General features: G+C 38.2%; 1 protein-coding gene across 2 annotated transcripts in view; it reads right to left on the bottom strand.

Moving 5' to 3' along the window:
• Nucleotides 1–127: 127 nt before the first annotated feature.
• LOC101846662 overlaps nucleotides 128–15,175 on the bottom strand; it is a 112,325-nt gene continuing 97,277 nt past the window's right edge. For both annotated transcript variants that reach the window (XM_035970883.1, XM_035970882.1), the window contains exons 4-13: nucleotides 14,801–14,896; nucleotides 13,948–14,113; nucleotides 13,327–13,432; nucleotides 12,302–12,506; nucleotides 11,240–11,295; nucleotides 10,020–10,170; nucleotides 9,389–9,540; nucleotides 8,541–8,723; nucleotides 7,226–7,323; nucleotides 128–6,688 (exon numbers count right to left, since the gene is read on the bottom strand). In XM_035970883.1, coding sequence (XP_035826776.1) covers nucleotides 5,893–6,688; nucleotides 7,226–7,323; nucleotides 8,541–8,723; nucleotides 9,389–9,540; nucleotides 10,020–10,170; nucleotides 11,240–11,295; nucleotides 12,302–12,506; nucleotides 13,327–13,432; nucleotides 13,948–14,113; nucleotides 14,801–14,896 — 2,009 coding nt within the window. In that variant the 3' untranslated portion in view covers nucleotides 128–5,892. The remainder of the gene's footprint in view (nucleotides 6,689–7,225; nucleotides 7,324–8,540; nucleotides 8,724–9,388; nucleotides 9,541–10,019; nucleotides 10,171–11,239; nucleotides 11,296–12,301; nucleotides 12,507–13,326; nucleotides 13,433–13,947; nucleotides 14,114–14,800; nucleotides 14,897–15,175) is intronic.

Genomic DNA, 15,175 nt, shown 5'->3' on the forward strand with positions numbered 1-15,175 from the left:
GGGGGGGGGAGAGATAGAGATAGATAAAGAAAGAGAGCAGAATAACAAGTACAAACGCACACACATGCACACACACAGAAACAACAACAGAATCCTCCAATAAGTGACGACTGTGAACAAGCGTATCTCTCAATTAGTACATTATGTTTGGTAATTTATTATGATCAACACAAGCCGTCATCCACAGGTGCTAGCAACAGTATGATTAAAAAAAAAACGTCACGTGTTTTATTAACAAAGTCAATGCAAAGACACAATCAACAGGATCAATGTCAAGACACTTGACACAAGACACGTGACACATAACACATACATAATGCTGACTACAATCACGTGTGGCCTTCAGGGAATATAAATCATAAACTGATGCAGTAGAAATAACAGCGTAGCGATGAGGCTTGCTGACAAAATGAGTTACTTTTCCGATTTTAGCTTTAACTCTATGGACTTAAGGTACCGTCACCTCAGAACTATTTGTGAGGCAGGGTGATGAAATCAGGCGCTCGTCAAAAGTAATGAAAGTGAAGAAACACAGCTTTGGCAATTTTTATTGGTGACCCCCACTGACTTCATTCGCAAATATCTCGACTTGTATTCAAGATAAATGGATATTTTTTAATCCAAAGCAAGACAAATGAGCACGCTTTAAGATGATACCAATAACTTCACATGCCCCAAAATTGACGAGAGCCTGATTCCACCACGTCGTGACCCATTTTGTCCAAAGAGTACACTTAAATAAAGAAGCACTTTGGACAAAATATTTCTGAGGGGACGATACGTCAAACTTATAGGTTGAGTTTGTACATTTATTAGTAAGAATTGATAAAACACATGTCAAATTTGAGCTTGTATGTGGCCTATACCCTGTCAGGGGTGAAAGGCACTGATGACGATGATGTCAAATTTATTTATTTAAAAAGTGGTATCAGTTTAAAATCTACAAATCTGACCGCCAGTTGAATTTTTGCCAATATCTGCTTTTGCAATTGTGAGAGGTATCTCATTTTGTCAGCGGCACACTTCACATGTAATAGGCATTGAATTGCTCGCTCACAGTAGGTACAGAAGAACTGGTAACACCAACTGTGTTTTGCGATTCACTCAGAAACATGTCATTGAAAGTTCCAACTACTGACCGTTGCAATATTAACTTTTGTTTTGGAAAGGAAAATACAGTTAAATTTGCTTAAACGTAAACCAAATTCTGAGGGTCCGCTGGATTCTTTTTGGTCGAGCCCATTTTTGGTTTTAGAGAGGCTGCTCAAAAGAAGAAAAACTATTCAGAATTAATTACTTTCCTTCTGTTTACTGTTGTTTTCGGAATACTCATTAGACAGACGGAAGAAAGAATGATAAGTCTTTGATGTTATAAAGAGGTATAAGAAAAGGGAAAATGCAATCATTTTTTAAGGACAGCAATAATTATTTTCAGAATAGTATTAGATTCTTTTTCAAGAGAAATCCAGTCATAGGAGGACAAGCCCTAGGTTTCAATGCTTTTGATCTATTGCAACTTCTTTAACAAAAGCTGGAATTGTTTGTGATTAGTATGATACGAGAGAGAAAATATCTGTGAGGCAACATGGTGAAATCAGGTGCTTGTCAAAATAACGAAAACGAAGAAGCAGGCATTTTTTCGTCAGTTTGGTAATTTTGATAAAATTTTTGTTTTTTGGATCAACACTTTTTCTGTCCATCTAAACACACATTTCCATCTGAACTTTTTTCTGAAAAACCTTTTTTAAAGGCATAAAATAAGTATATTTTTCAGTCTTCAATGGCTGTCAACCTATTGAAGTTACCAAACTTTGGTGACCATTTTCTCACTAATTTTACCTTTGAAACCAGGCGCACACCCCCCCTCCCCCCACACACACATCTTTCAATCTGAAATATCTTGAGATCTACTGAAGATAGATGGGTCATTCTTTTATCGAAAGCAAGACAAATGGAACAAGCTCTAAGACAATATCAATAACATCATTTGCCCAAAAATTGACGAGTGCCTGATTCCACCGTGTTGTGACACATATGATAAGAAAGAGAAAAATATTTAGCCTCAGCTGCTAGAGAAGAAATAAACATACAGAGTCTCAAAGCAACGAAGAGGAATTATACAGACTGTTAGAACATTTAAAATCAGCATCGTTATACTTTTAGCACTTCTTGAAATATTATGTATATTGCCATTTTTTTCTCCGTTTGACTATATCATAAAACATATAATACATTTAACACTCAACATTATTTACACTGCTGATTCTTGTAGAAAAAAAATTACGAGGTAGCAAAACTCAGTTTGGCAAACAGATAAGAAAATTGTGAAGACAAACTCACAAAGACAAATTTATGAGAGCAGAAAACGTTGTCTTTTATCAGATGTACAGTACCAAAGTTCTCTCACACAAGGCAAAATATATTTATGCTGCATACAACCTATGCTGTATAGAATTTGTCCCTTTTGAAGTACAAAATCAAGTATTCACATACCAATAAATGAGCTTCACTCATCTCAAGGTAGCAATCAAAATTCTACAGACTTCATCCATAGGAATGGCCAGTATTCCTATGGATCACACAAGACCAGGCCACTTCAAGAACATAGTTTTTTATTTTCTCTTTTTTTTGGCCAGTTCGATATTATTTTTCCCAACTGCTGTTCAGACCTACATTTATGAGCATATAATGACGATCACAGTCCTTTATTTCTGTCCCTTTCTCTTACACACTTACATAAAACGACTGTCTCTTTTTCACTCTGTGTTTCTCTCTTTCTCTCTCCCTCTCTCACTCACTCTTCTTTTTTCTCTTTACAAAAGAAAAACACTACAACTCTCCAAATAAACCCAACCCCAACGTCCTGTCAAAGCCAAAAAAAAAAAGTACATTCACGGAAACAGACACACATCCTAAATAGACAATCTTCATAATTATCAAGCTCAATGGTACATGATAGTTTTTCATTCAAACTTTGATGATTATTGCATTGGTAGGGTGGAAGGAAGACCAAAACAAGAAGAAACAGCAGTACTTATAAAGAATTATTACAGTAGAAACATTTGTACATCATTATAGTTATGTCGGTGTGCTTGTGACTGTGAGCTTGTAGGTGTATGTGTGTGTGTGTCTGTAATATATATTGTGTGTGCTTGTACATGTATGGGGGTGTGTGTATGTAATATAGTGTGTGCTAGTATGTGTGTGTGAGTGTGCGTGTGTGTGTGTGTGCTTGTGTGTGTGTGGGTATGCATTAATGTGTAGAATACTAGATACCAGCCTAATTACTTAAGACAACAAGACTGGTACTGTAGATAGGAATAAGTAAAAGTTGCAACAGACTGATCTTTTCAGTTAAGGACAACATTGATTTTTGATTCAGTATGTACTAATAGAACTTCAGGGTTGTGTCAAACTCCGTAAAAATTCAATGAGACAACAACACCAAAACTTATTCTTTTTATAACCTTTCTCTTGTGTTTAAAAACTTTAAATATCTTTAACTTAAACGTTTTATCAGTACAAAAATGTGTCGATTAGACGACTTAAGTATGTAAGCTAAGTACATTTTGATGGGTAATGGGTAAGGTTTTGCATTTGCTATAACTTATTTAAACCAGCTTCATTGGTGATAGATATCTTTCAGCTGAGAGAAAGATAAATGGCATATACAACTCAGATTTCAAATTTCTTCTGGCTTTTCTTATATGTGCCCATTTAAAAATCCTAATTCGATGTGATTGAGATTCAATGTTAAAGTCAGTCAGAAAGTGAGCTAAGTAAAAGATCCGAAAATATTACAATACTTATATTCAACAATTAATGTGTTTGTTCTTGAGCATTTTGTGGGTTGGGGAGAGGGGGTGTGGTGTTGGGGCAGATTCCAGGTTTTTTAAACTTCACAACAAATGAAAATGATGACAAAAATAATGACAAAAATGATTATATAAACATGTTATGAGTCGAACACTCCTCACCTTTAAGTTTGGCTTGGCTACAAAACAATTTTTTCATGGGTTGTAGTGAAAGTATTGACACGGTCGACTTTGTAAGAGAAACAATATTAAAACTGCCATTGCACAATAACTTTGCTTGCTAAAAATTCTCTATGCATTACAGAATGTGTGTGATGTATGTAAAATAAAAGACAGGAGTGCGCCAGACACATTCCTGCAGGTAAATTGCACACAGCATTGCTATTTAATGACAACAAACAAAAAATGTGTTAAACATAACACAGAGACTGTTAAGCATAACATAGACAAGGAAAAAAACCATCAGGGATGATATTTAACTTTCAAAATTTGAGCATAAAATTTACAGTTTGATGTTTTTCTTATTACAAATTAAAATGTATAGAGGTAAGTGTACTTTTCATTGCTGCTCTTTAGTCTGCCTTCATCTTCTCAGGTCAAGTATAACTAATGAAATAACCAGAAATTAAACAAAAACGAACAAGTTAGGATAAATCCGTTTCTTGTATATGAACTACATGTCTAACATTCATGACTGTAACAGAACAATGATTGTCTCTGGCATATATATATATACAATCTAACACGCACATAGTGAACTTGTATATGGTGAACAGATTTTCAGGTCCAAACTTTTTCAAATATAATATGTACTTTTTTGGTATTCAAAACATGTACATAGCAACATTTGCACATAATGAAAAGACTTCTGCATCCCACTAATTTCTCTATGTGCGTGCTAGACTGTATTTCTGTATTTGTAAATGTTTGCTGATCATATAATGTGCCAGCAGTACACAAATGTGTACATAGTAACTGGTAGCTTTTCAGAGACTAGGTTTGCTTCTAGCTGGCTGTTGCAACAGCAGGTGTGTTTGTGAGAATTCTGTTTACCCTCATAACAAACAGAGTGTTTGAGATAAAACAGGACGAAATATCCTTCGGGAGTCACAAACAAGTATACGAGTTGCTGTCAAAACGACTGTTTCCTTTGCTCATTTGCTTATCAAACTCTACAAATCTCAGAGGGCAATCTTCAGGTCTCGGCTCCGAGTGTTGAAATAAAACAATGTGTTCCAAATAGCTGTAACACTAGATAATATATATTTATATATATATACATTACATATATTCACATCGGTACATTGCAGTAATATCATTTTCGTGTGGAAAAACATTGAAACAAATTATCAAGTACAAAAGAAAAGAACATTCAATAATATGCTAGAGTTGCATAATGCTTATCTCAGGTCTGCATGTCAAGACTGGAATAATATACAAAAGGGGCATAACATGATCATCTTCACCATAATGCTTCTCTGAACACCAAGATGAAATTACAGTAGAGGGTTTATAAAATATATTATTTCACATGATCTGCGTAGGGGGTAATGATGACACCATAACGCTCTTAATCTGGTCTTTGCACTGGTGGCTTTTGCCATCTCGTAAAAATAAAAAGATCACTGTGGAAGGCAACGTTCTGACATCGTTTACGTGATTTGTGGCTCCGTGAAAGAGCATGGAGGAGGAAGTTTTTCCTCACCACTTCGGATGCTAGTTGGCGGTACATATGTCACCAGCCAGACGGAGAACACCAGATCAAATGAAGACTACAGGGGAAAACTGGCAATGTCACATTTTCCACTTCCCTGAAAATTTAGATCCCGAGCCTTCCTTTTTCATGAATTATTTGACATTTTTGGGGTTCTATTAATGAAATAATCATGTGGTGGTTATTTCAGACAGGTGTTTTAACTTTATATGTCATCACTGTGTTGCACTGTGGGGATTTGAAGAAAATGACTATTGTTTGGACATCCCTAGTCAGATCTTCCCCCTGCAGTCTTCAAATGCTGACGTAGATGCGATCAGTGAAGGCCTAGTAAGAGATGAACTCAGAGAGTAAGCGATGGACTCAGACCAACGTCTCTTGTTCTGCCTCCGAATTTTTCTTCTCAGCTGCGATCATCTCCCAGTGGTGCCACCGTTCCCGTTCCCACTCGGCGGAGCCCATCGGCGGAGTATTCTCAAAATTGTCTTGTGCATGCGAGTGATTCAGTCGACTTGGCGAGGGGGAAGGTATCAAGGTCGATGAGGAGGATGTGGATCGAAAGAAGGGTTTCGGCGAGGCTTCTCTGGAGCCCGGGGGTGTTGGAAGTCCCCAGTGAGCAGACTGACCGTTGTCCGAGCCGCCGTGGCTGTTGAGGGAGGAGGAAAGGCCACTGCTGGAGCTACTGTTCTCCCGCAGGTACAGTGGCCGTGGAATGTTCAGATTTTGACTATAGTTCTCCGAGTAAGGTCTATCGAGTCCGCCTCCTTCCAGCCTCCCTCGAAGCGTCACCTCGGGACTGGAATCTTCTTGGGAAATTTTTAGCGTAGGAACTCTTCTTGGAAGAGGGCTGGGAAAACTTTGGCCCAAGTCAAATCGAGGTTTTAGTGATGATGAAGAGTCACCGAATAATCGTTGATTGTCTTTAGAGGATGGAGAGAGTGCCTGGGATTCTGACAGATGAGTGGCTCGGGATTTGGACACTGGTGAATCCAAGTTATCGTCAGCACTTTTCGTAACTCGCAGTGGACGGTGGGCAGTGGAAGTGTGTCTTCTGGACAAGGCCAGAAGGTCTGCATCACTGTTTAAAGAGTGCGACAACATTGGACTGTTTGAGGCGTCTTCAAAGACACTGCACATAGACTCTGGATCAGCCTCGATTCTGAAAAAAGAAATGAGAAGAAAGAATAAAAGAGCTGTGCTATATGAGCCAAGACAACACTGCATGATACATATAGATTTTAGGATGCTCTATGCAGTTTTTAAGACACCCGGTTTTTCCAGAAAAGTGTAGGTATACAACAGAGAAGACGCATTTTTCATGTTTACTCCTCCATACTTTTATTACACTGATTTACAAAGAGTGATGATTTGCTTTTTTTGTTTGAATAACGAGAAGCACATCTACATAATAATGGTCATTTAGTGCTGTGAAAAAGTTAGGTAAACAGACAGAAACAACAGAGAGAAAGTAAAGAAATAGGACCTACCAGTGGTGTCCTCCACCACCCGTGAGAGTGGTGAGTACATCTTGAGATTAAACCACAATCATAACGAGAGGACAGAACTCAAACAAACATAGACAAAGTCAAACAAGTGATGAGAAAAGGGACACAACAACATTTAAATAAAGTATACAGTCGTAGAGATATATTCTGCTTGAGAGTAGTGGATTTTCTTTTAAAAAAAACCTACTTACTGGCTTTGATTTGCCAAACACTTGAGTATTCTGTCTGCTGTCTCTTGATCCGATTCTATCAACAACCTCAGGATGTCGTCTCGGACGCTCCCAGTAATCTGTAAATGCACAATTTAAAAATAAATAAACATAAATAAATAGATAGGTGAATAAATATATAAATAATAAATAGATAAATAGATGAATAAATAAATTGTTTAAAAAATGAATAAAAAGAAAATGCAAAAAAAGGAATAAAAATATAAATAAATAAAAAAATAAAAAAATAAACAAATAGTATTGATCTTCTCTTCCAACTATGATCAGACTGAAAATACTTCTTTACATATAACAACACACATGCTCCACCAGGAGCACAGTCTCATACCGGTACCTCATAATAATAAATACAGTGGAAATTGTCCAAGTCACCCCCCCCACCCCATCCCTTGTCAAAGTAAAAAATGTGACTTCTTGGATAGAGTCATTGTGATGTGAAGAAAAATCACAAGGGACGATGTGGCAAGTGGTTGTTTGTGTAGTAGGTGATTGTCTTTGACAGTTGACCTTTGGGGCAGGTTCAACTGCAGTTATAGCTTTAATATTGGTGTAAAATGTGTGACACAAGGGAGATGATTCAAAGACATAAGTTTTATCACTTTGACTATTTCATGATTAATGCCCTTTGTACTACACAGGACTTAAATTAATGTCTCTCAAGTGCGACGTGAAACTTCTTAACGTAGCATGACGATACATTCGATTAACATCTGAAAAATACTTTTTCATAGTCAAGGGCAAGCCACTGAGAGAAATAAACAATTTGACAACTAGTGGTAAAGAAAAAAAGCAACTAAAATTAAGTTGATTGTGAAATTCTTATATTTGCTTTTGTTTGATGTATGTAAGGTATCAAAATCTTACACCGGTAGTGAAGGAGAACGATGAACTAGGAGAAGGACTAGGCCCATGAGGTAACAACTTTACAACCTTACTCCACAATTGTCTGTCAAAGTTCCTATATGACCTTCTTCACTTGCTCTCTCTTAGTTTGAAACAGCTTCATCTCAGTACTACTTACAACTTAATTGCTCTAGTTTTTACAATGTAATATTGAACAGTTCGATTTACATTGAGGTTTCTTGCAGTTTTTTAAAAGTCACACACGTCTTCAACTTCATGAAATAATACTTGGATCAAAGCAGAGATAGAGGAGATAGATGGAGGTCCATTGGGGCAAAGAGCGGGTCCCTGAAGGATGAACACAGCCATAGTGACAGCTGGTGACAGAAGTCTGGAAACTAAAAATAAACTTTAAAAACTCGTGCCTTCTTACCTCAAACAGTTCGTGGTGATTGTCAATCATATCCTTCACCACTTCGATAACCTCCTTGCTCTGCTCCACCCTCTCCGCTGACTCAGCCAACAACTCTTTGTCACTGGCGCCCTTTGACCTGTGCAGAATGTTCGGCCCAAACAGGGTCGCCAAGTTGTGAGCATCCATCTTATTTCCGGGAACCTGCAAGGAAAGATGTAACAAATGATGATAAACCTTCAACATAAAAATAAGATGGATACATAAGCCTCTACTGATCTCATAATCTATGAGGATCGTAGGATCGCACTGTTTGACAGGAAGCCTCGTCAGGTACCTCCACTTTTCACGTTTTTTTGCGACTCTCTGAGTTTGGACGAAGGATTTCCCTGTCCAATCCGCAATGTTGTCTGTCCACCTCTTCCTTTGCTTTTTTCTAAACATAAGCCTAGTGATTCTCAAAACAAAACATAAGCTATGCCCCATCATCAATATTTTCTTGCACTCACCACAACATAAAAGTATCAACACTTGTATATATATTCCTGCACAGTCACTAACTGTCTACTTGAATTTTTCTTGGTCACACTCCATGACAATATCGCTCCCATTTTATTGTTGTAGGCTTTACTAAGATATTAGTATAGTAGTAAAAGTTTTCTCGCACTTGCAACACAATTAGGTCATATAACAGCAGAAAATTTGAGGTTTTACTTAAGAGTAACACAAAGAGAAAAAAAGAGATAACAACTGATGACACATGTTTGATAGAAAGAAGGAGCAATCCCCACAAAAACCCCGCCAACCACCCACACTTTAGTTCACTTATGAAAGCCAAGAAGTAAAGGTTGTTAAACAAGATCACTCACCGTTTCTCCCTTCTCGTTAGTCGTGTCTGTGGCATGCTGGCTCACAGTGGCCAGGAACCTGAGCAGAACCCAGAGAGTGTCCCGGTTCGCGACGGGCAACATGGCAATCAGGAGACCAACTGCGACATGACGCTTGCTCTCTTCGGATATTCCTGGAGAAGAAAAAATCATTTGAATTGAGGTTTTATGTTACATATTTTATTTGGTTTGTTTCTTGTGAGTTTTCATTTCCCTTTCAAAGGAGTTTTTTTTAAAGATAGACGAGAAAACCTGTCTGACTGAGATTTTGTCGATACTGTGTGAATCTTATTTTGCTTGCTTTTTTATTTGGTTTTGATTTTCCTTTCAAAGGAGTTTATTTAAAAACAGGCACTAATAATGTGAAGCACCATCTATAATAAGAATCTATGAGTATTTCTAAACAATGTGTGGAGAAATATATAAATAAACTAATAATAAAAATAAAATAAATAGATAATATTATACACTTTAAACTTATGTCAGTCATTTTGACAAGTGTCTTTTTATTGCTCAAACTCTGCATCTGAAAAATAATGTAGAAAAGTAGGCCTACTTCTCTCTTTATATCAATTCTTCATGTTTCACACAGAGCCTATAGCATATGACTCACTCTTTGCATAGAGGAAGGGCAGGTACAGCTCCCGTGACAACAACGGCTCAGGCAGATCCCTGAAGTACTCTTTTAGCAGAGCCCCTACATCGTGGGCCTGATGTTCTTGGGTGAGCAGCACATCTTTGCCGGTGTCGAATTCTTCTCGCAGCTGTGGGCAGATAAACAATGTATATGTAATAATAAGCAAAATGGGAAAACAGACACAAGTCAATGTGAAAGGAAAATACTTTTTCAAAAATGAAAACATCAAGCTAAACTAAACTAAGAGAAATATTAATTGATCACATTTGAATTGTTTTTCAAATTCATATATTGGAAGTACTATTCTTTATGATTAAATTCTTTTAAAACAGTTTTTGATCTATGGAAAGAAGCATCAAAAAAATAATTGAATCAGAAGTTTCCAAATGTGTCATTTCCAAAGATCACATTCTTTTTTCCTAAGAAAAACAATCAATTTATTTACTGAGAAAGTGGGGAAAAAAGGAGCAAACTTTTAACACCATATTATCTTTTCAAGAGCTTCATCATGATCACTGTAGAACAGCTGAAAAAAATTGTTGATGATTGAGAAATAATTTGTTTGTTTCAATTTTTTAAAATTCCCAAAATGTTTATACACATTTCAATTTTCATATTCCAATCCCAATACAAAACTTTAAAAGGGGAAGTAGGCCTACATTCTAAACAAAATACTAAACAATAAAATAACCAGAGAAAGGTGAAGAGGATCATCAAAAGGAGATGAGGGATAGACACCAAACAAAAGTAAAACACAAAAGAACATGTTAATGACAGAATGTCTAAGTACTGACAAATCACCCTGAAAGCAAGATCATGGACATTCCTTATCCCCCTCCCCCTCCTCTCCCCTCCAACCATCCCACAAATGCATACGAAGTTATAATAAAAAGATTATTTTTTTAAAAAGGTTAAGGGCCAGACCAAACTCCTATGTTTCTGCCATATTTTAAAACACTGTCTATCACTGGGCGGCTCTCCTCAGATTTCAGTGAGCCACTTGTCCCACTCCTCTCCAGCACGTTCTATTCCTGGCAGCAGTAATGAGTTCACTGTCCTACAGCTAAGCTGGCAGGGAGCAGCTGACGAATGTTTCCTGGATTGCGCAATGATGTTTCCTTGAGTGTGTTCTATGAATACTCAATCTCTCCAGCCCTACAAGATTCCCCCCCCCCCCATTCCCGCCACAGCCTCACCTGCTTAACTCTCTTTTTAGAACAGCCAACTCTGAAAATTCCAAGTGTCTGCAGACCTGAAAAAGACATTTTAGAAAAAAGAGTGAAATATTCTGTCACAAGATAATTAATTAGTATCCAAACATGCAAGCCATATTTTGACTTAGTGGGGACAGTCAGAGGGGCAAAGAAGATAGCAATTTTATACACGTATCACTGAAAACAACAACATGTATATTTCTCAGGTTCTTTTCCCATTGTCTCAGGCTAACCTCAGACAAAAAAAAAATATGTGGGCCTCTTGAGTTTTTCATCTTTAAACAAAAAAGAAGAAAAGAAAAGAGAGCCTGCAATTAAGTGTTTCTAAAATAAAACAGCCATACAAAAGAAAGCCTGTTTCTGTTGGATGCTTGGTGTCACAAAATAGTTTACTCCTTGCGTCTCTTCAAAAATACTTGCTTTACTCAAAACTCTCAATGAAAACTCTACCTTGCTTCAAAATCGGACATATATCACAACATATACTGACTTCATAATTTCTTGTTTCTGTTGTAATAAATGCATCCACCAGACCACACATTATTATCTCTTGTGAGCAATAATAAAAAAAAAAAAGCAATTGCCAAAATTAGCACCCAATTGCTTTTCTATTTTGGACGTACAACTGTTTGATTGCAGAAGCTCCACTCAAATATTACTAATATAGTTCCAACATTTCTTCATTGAACTACTAAACACTGTATGGTTATTGTTCCCTTTTTATCTCGTTGTCATATCTGCCTGTTTTTGTGTTTTTTCTAGTCAGTTGACAAGTTTGTTTGTGTATTTTAAAGATTCAAATTAGACCACTCACAGCGAATAAACAACCAGTGTCAAGAGTTTTTCATAACCAATTTTCAATGTCAATTATGAAATGCTGGGATTAAATTTTAAAAACGAAAATACACGCCAGATTACATAAATGACTTTTTTATCACAAAGGATGCTTTAAAAAAAAACCCCCAACAAAATTTCAGTAAGTTTGTCGCCAAAACAGGACAAACAAAAATGTGAATCTGAATAAAAAACGGCAAAGCCACTCACCATAAGTCTCTATGTGCCGAAAGCACGCCCTGACCACATTCGGGACTTGCGCTTCTCCCTGATTGGTCAGTTGACTTCCGTCCGTTGCCAGACTTCCCAGGCGTGAGGGTGGCTGGGAGGTGGACAGCGACAAAGCATCGATCAGACTAGAGCTCGTGTTCCGACTTGACTCCGACTCCGATAAACTGTCAGAGCTTGCCGCTCTCTGCAGAATGCAAACAATACACAATAGTAAATAATAAACAAAGGCAAACAGTAAACAGCTAATTTTTTAAAAACCCAACTAAATAGTAACTACAGAAAAAGATAAACAAAAGTAAAAAATAATTTCATTCATAGGCATTGAACGAGATAAAATACGTTAACTGTTCTTCTTTTGCCTGCAGGACCAGAAACTATCGATTTTGATTTTCAAGACGGACACTTATCATCTCACTGGCGGCAAAATTATTATCAATTAGTTGATAGGCTATAGTTTACCTCAGCCTGCTCTATAACCACCAGCAAGAAGAGAAGACTATGGAGGACGAGACTATGGGCCGTGTATTCCTGAAATGTCCCACCAACTATCGTGCCAAAACACACTTTCTGGGACATTTCAGTGATCTATGTTCAGCACATTTCAAGGACTCCCGAGGGAGTATTGAATTCTTGCGTGCTGTTGGCATCGCTGACCACTTATGGTGCCACAGTGCCAGAAGAGAGATAGAGAGAAAGAGAGAGAGAGAGAGAGAGAGAGAGAGAGAGAGAGAGAGAGAGAGAGAGAGAGAGAGGGAGAGACAGACAGACAGATAGACACACAGACAAACAGACAGACAGACATAAACAGACAGACAGACAGACATACAGACAGACAGACAGAGACAGAGAGAGAGTGTGAGAGAGACAGAAAGAGAGAGAGAGAGACAGACAGACGGACAGACAGACGGACAGACAGACAGACAGACAGACAGACAGACAGACAGACAGACAGACAGACAGACAGAGTGAGAGCAAGAAGAGAAGATGGTGAAAGTTTGACTCACCTTGTGGGAGGAGGGCACAGCCAGGCCCTGCTGTGGAGCGGCCATGTTGCCGTTGTGAGCACTGCTGCCGTTTTCCAAGGAGCCCTGGGAAGAACTGCTCGACTTCCTAGTGACAAAACGTTTTTTGTTTGTTTGAAATGATTGGTTCGTTTGAATTATTTGGTTTGATTGAGTTGTAGTCTGCACACGTGCACGCGCACACGATCACACACACACAAACACACACACACACACATACGTACACACACACACACACACACACGCACAGACAGACACACACACACACATATCATGGGTCTATGCACACACACACACACACACACACACACACACACACACACACACACACACACACACACACACACACACACATACATGTTTATTATACATCCATACACGCAAAGAAGCACACACATACTTTTTATTTACTCAGTTAATTTCATTGTCATGTTTCGGGACAATTCATAAATATGTCAACATTACGTTTGACCTGTTCAGGCTATAGCCTTCATGAGCAAACAGAAGAAAAATAAAACAAAACAAAAATAACATTAATAAAATGTTGATCTACACATAAAAGCAGAAAAGTAAACGGAGGTAGGCTATAATAACATACAGTACCTGTGAGGCCGTTGATTGGCCAGATTGTCAGTGCTGTCCGTCCTCATCTTCACACTGCCAGAGGCCGCGACCAGAGCAACCTTCCTCCTCTTCTTCTCCAGCTCCTTGTCGTTCTGGATGCACTTGCTGAGCGGAATGCCGAATACAAGGCCCGAACTCACACCGTCTGTCAGTGAGGGGAGGGGGGGGGGTAAGAGGCGTTCAGGGAGGTGGGAGAGGGGAAAAGAAGCTTGTTTTAGTAAGTGTTTTACGGCCCATGCAACACAATAAGGTCAAATAAATGACAAAGATTTGATGTGTTACAAGAGAGTAACAAACAAACAAAAAAGAAGGAGGAGAGATACGGACGATAGATGTTTGATAAGAAAGAAGAAGCAAACGACACCAGAGCACCTGCCAAGCACTCACGGGAAGAGAAAGTGTTGGTAAGCAGGAAGGGGGGGGGGGGAGAGAATAAATTCATGATTTCTGGGAAACGATCGATTTGAATAATGGGCAAAGACAGTGGATCAGAGAATGGGAACTTAAGAGAATGGGCGCACACACAATGTTAAATGTTTGAAAGCTTACTAAGAACAATAACGGTTGAAAAACAAATTCTAAAGTTTTCACAATCTAAAGTTTTAAGGTACTTACAACACAAGTACTAAGTACTTGTAGCCTTGTAGATCATAGAGCAGTAGGTGTTCAAGTTTAGAGATGGCACAAGAGAGTAACACACAAAAAAGAAAAAACCCCCAGAATAGATAAAATCTATAGATGTTTGATAGGAAAGAAGGCGCAAACCACACCAGAGCATCTGCCAACCACCCACGTGAACAATAATTAACGATGATGAGGAATGTGGGCTTACCTTTCGCCATGGTATCCAGAGCGGAAGCGCTCACGGACTTTGACCTTCGTTTCAAGGACAGAGATGACTTCTTGGACCGCCGCTGCTCGGAGCATTCTGTGGACGAGAAGGAAATAAATTAAAAAAAAATATATACGCAATAAGTACCGGTACCATAAAACAGATAGAAGAACAAGTTAAGCACGCTCATATGCCTTATGCAGTTGCAAACGCTGTAAAACTTGATTTTTAAACAAAAGTTTAATTAAATAAGAAATGAATGTCTTGTCCTTCCTTGTAAACTGTACGATTGCAATTGTGACGTCAGCATCTTAAACACACTTTCCTCTGTCTGTCTGTCTGTCTCTCTGCCCCCCCCCCTTCTCTCTTCCCCTT

This window comes from Aplysia californica, unplaced genomic scaffold, assembly GCF_000002075.1.
Source record: "Aplysia californica isolate F4 #8 unplaced genomic scaffold, AplCal3.0 scaffold00333, whole genome shotgun sequence".
Classification (NCBI taxonomy): Eukaryota; Metazoa; Mollusca; class Gastropoda; order Aplysiida; family Aplysiidae; genus Aplysia; species Aplysia californica.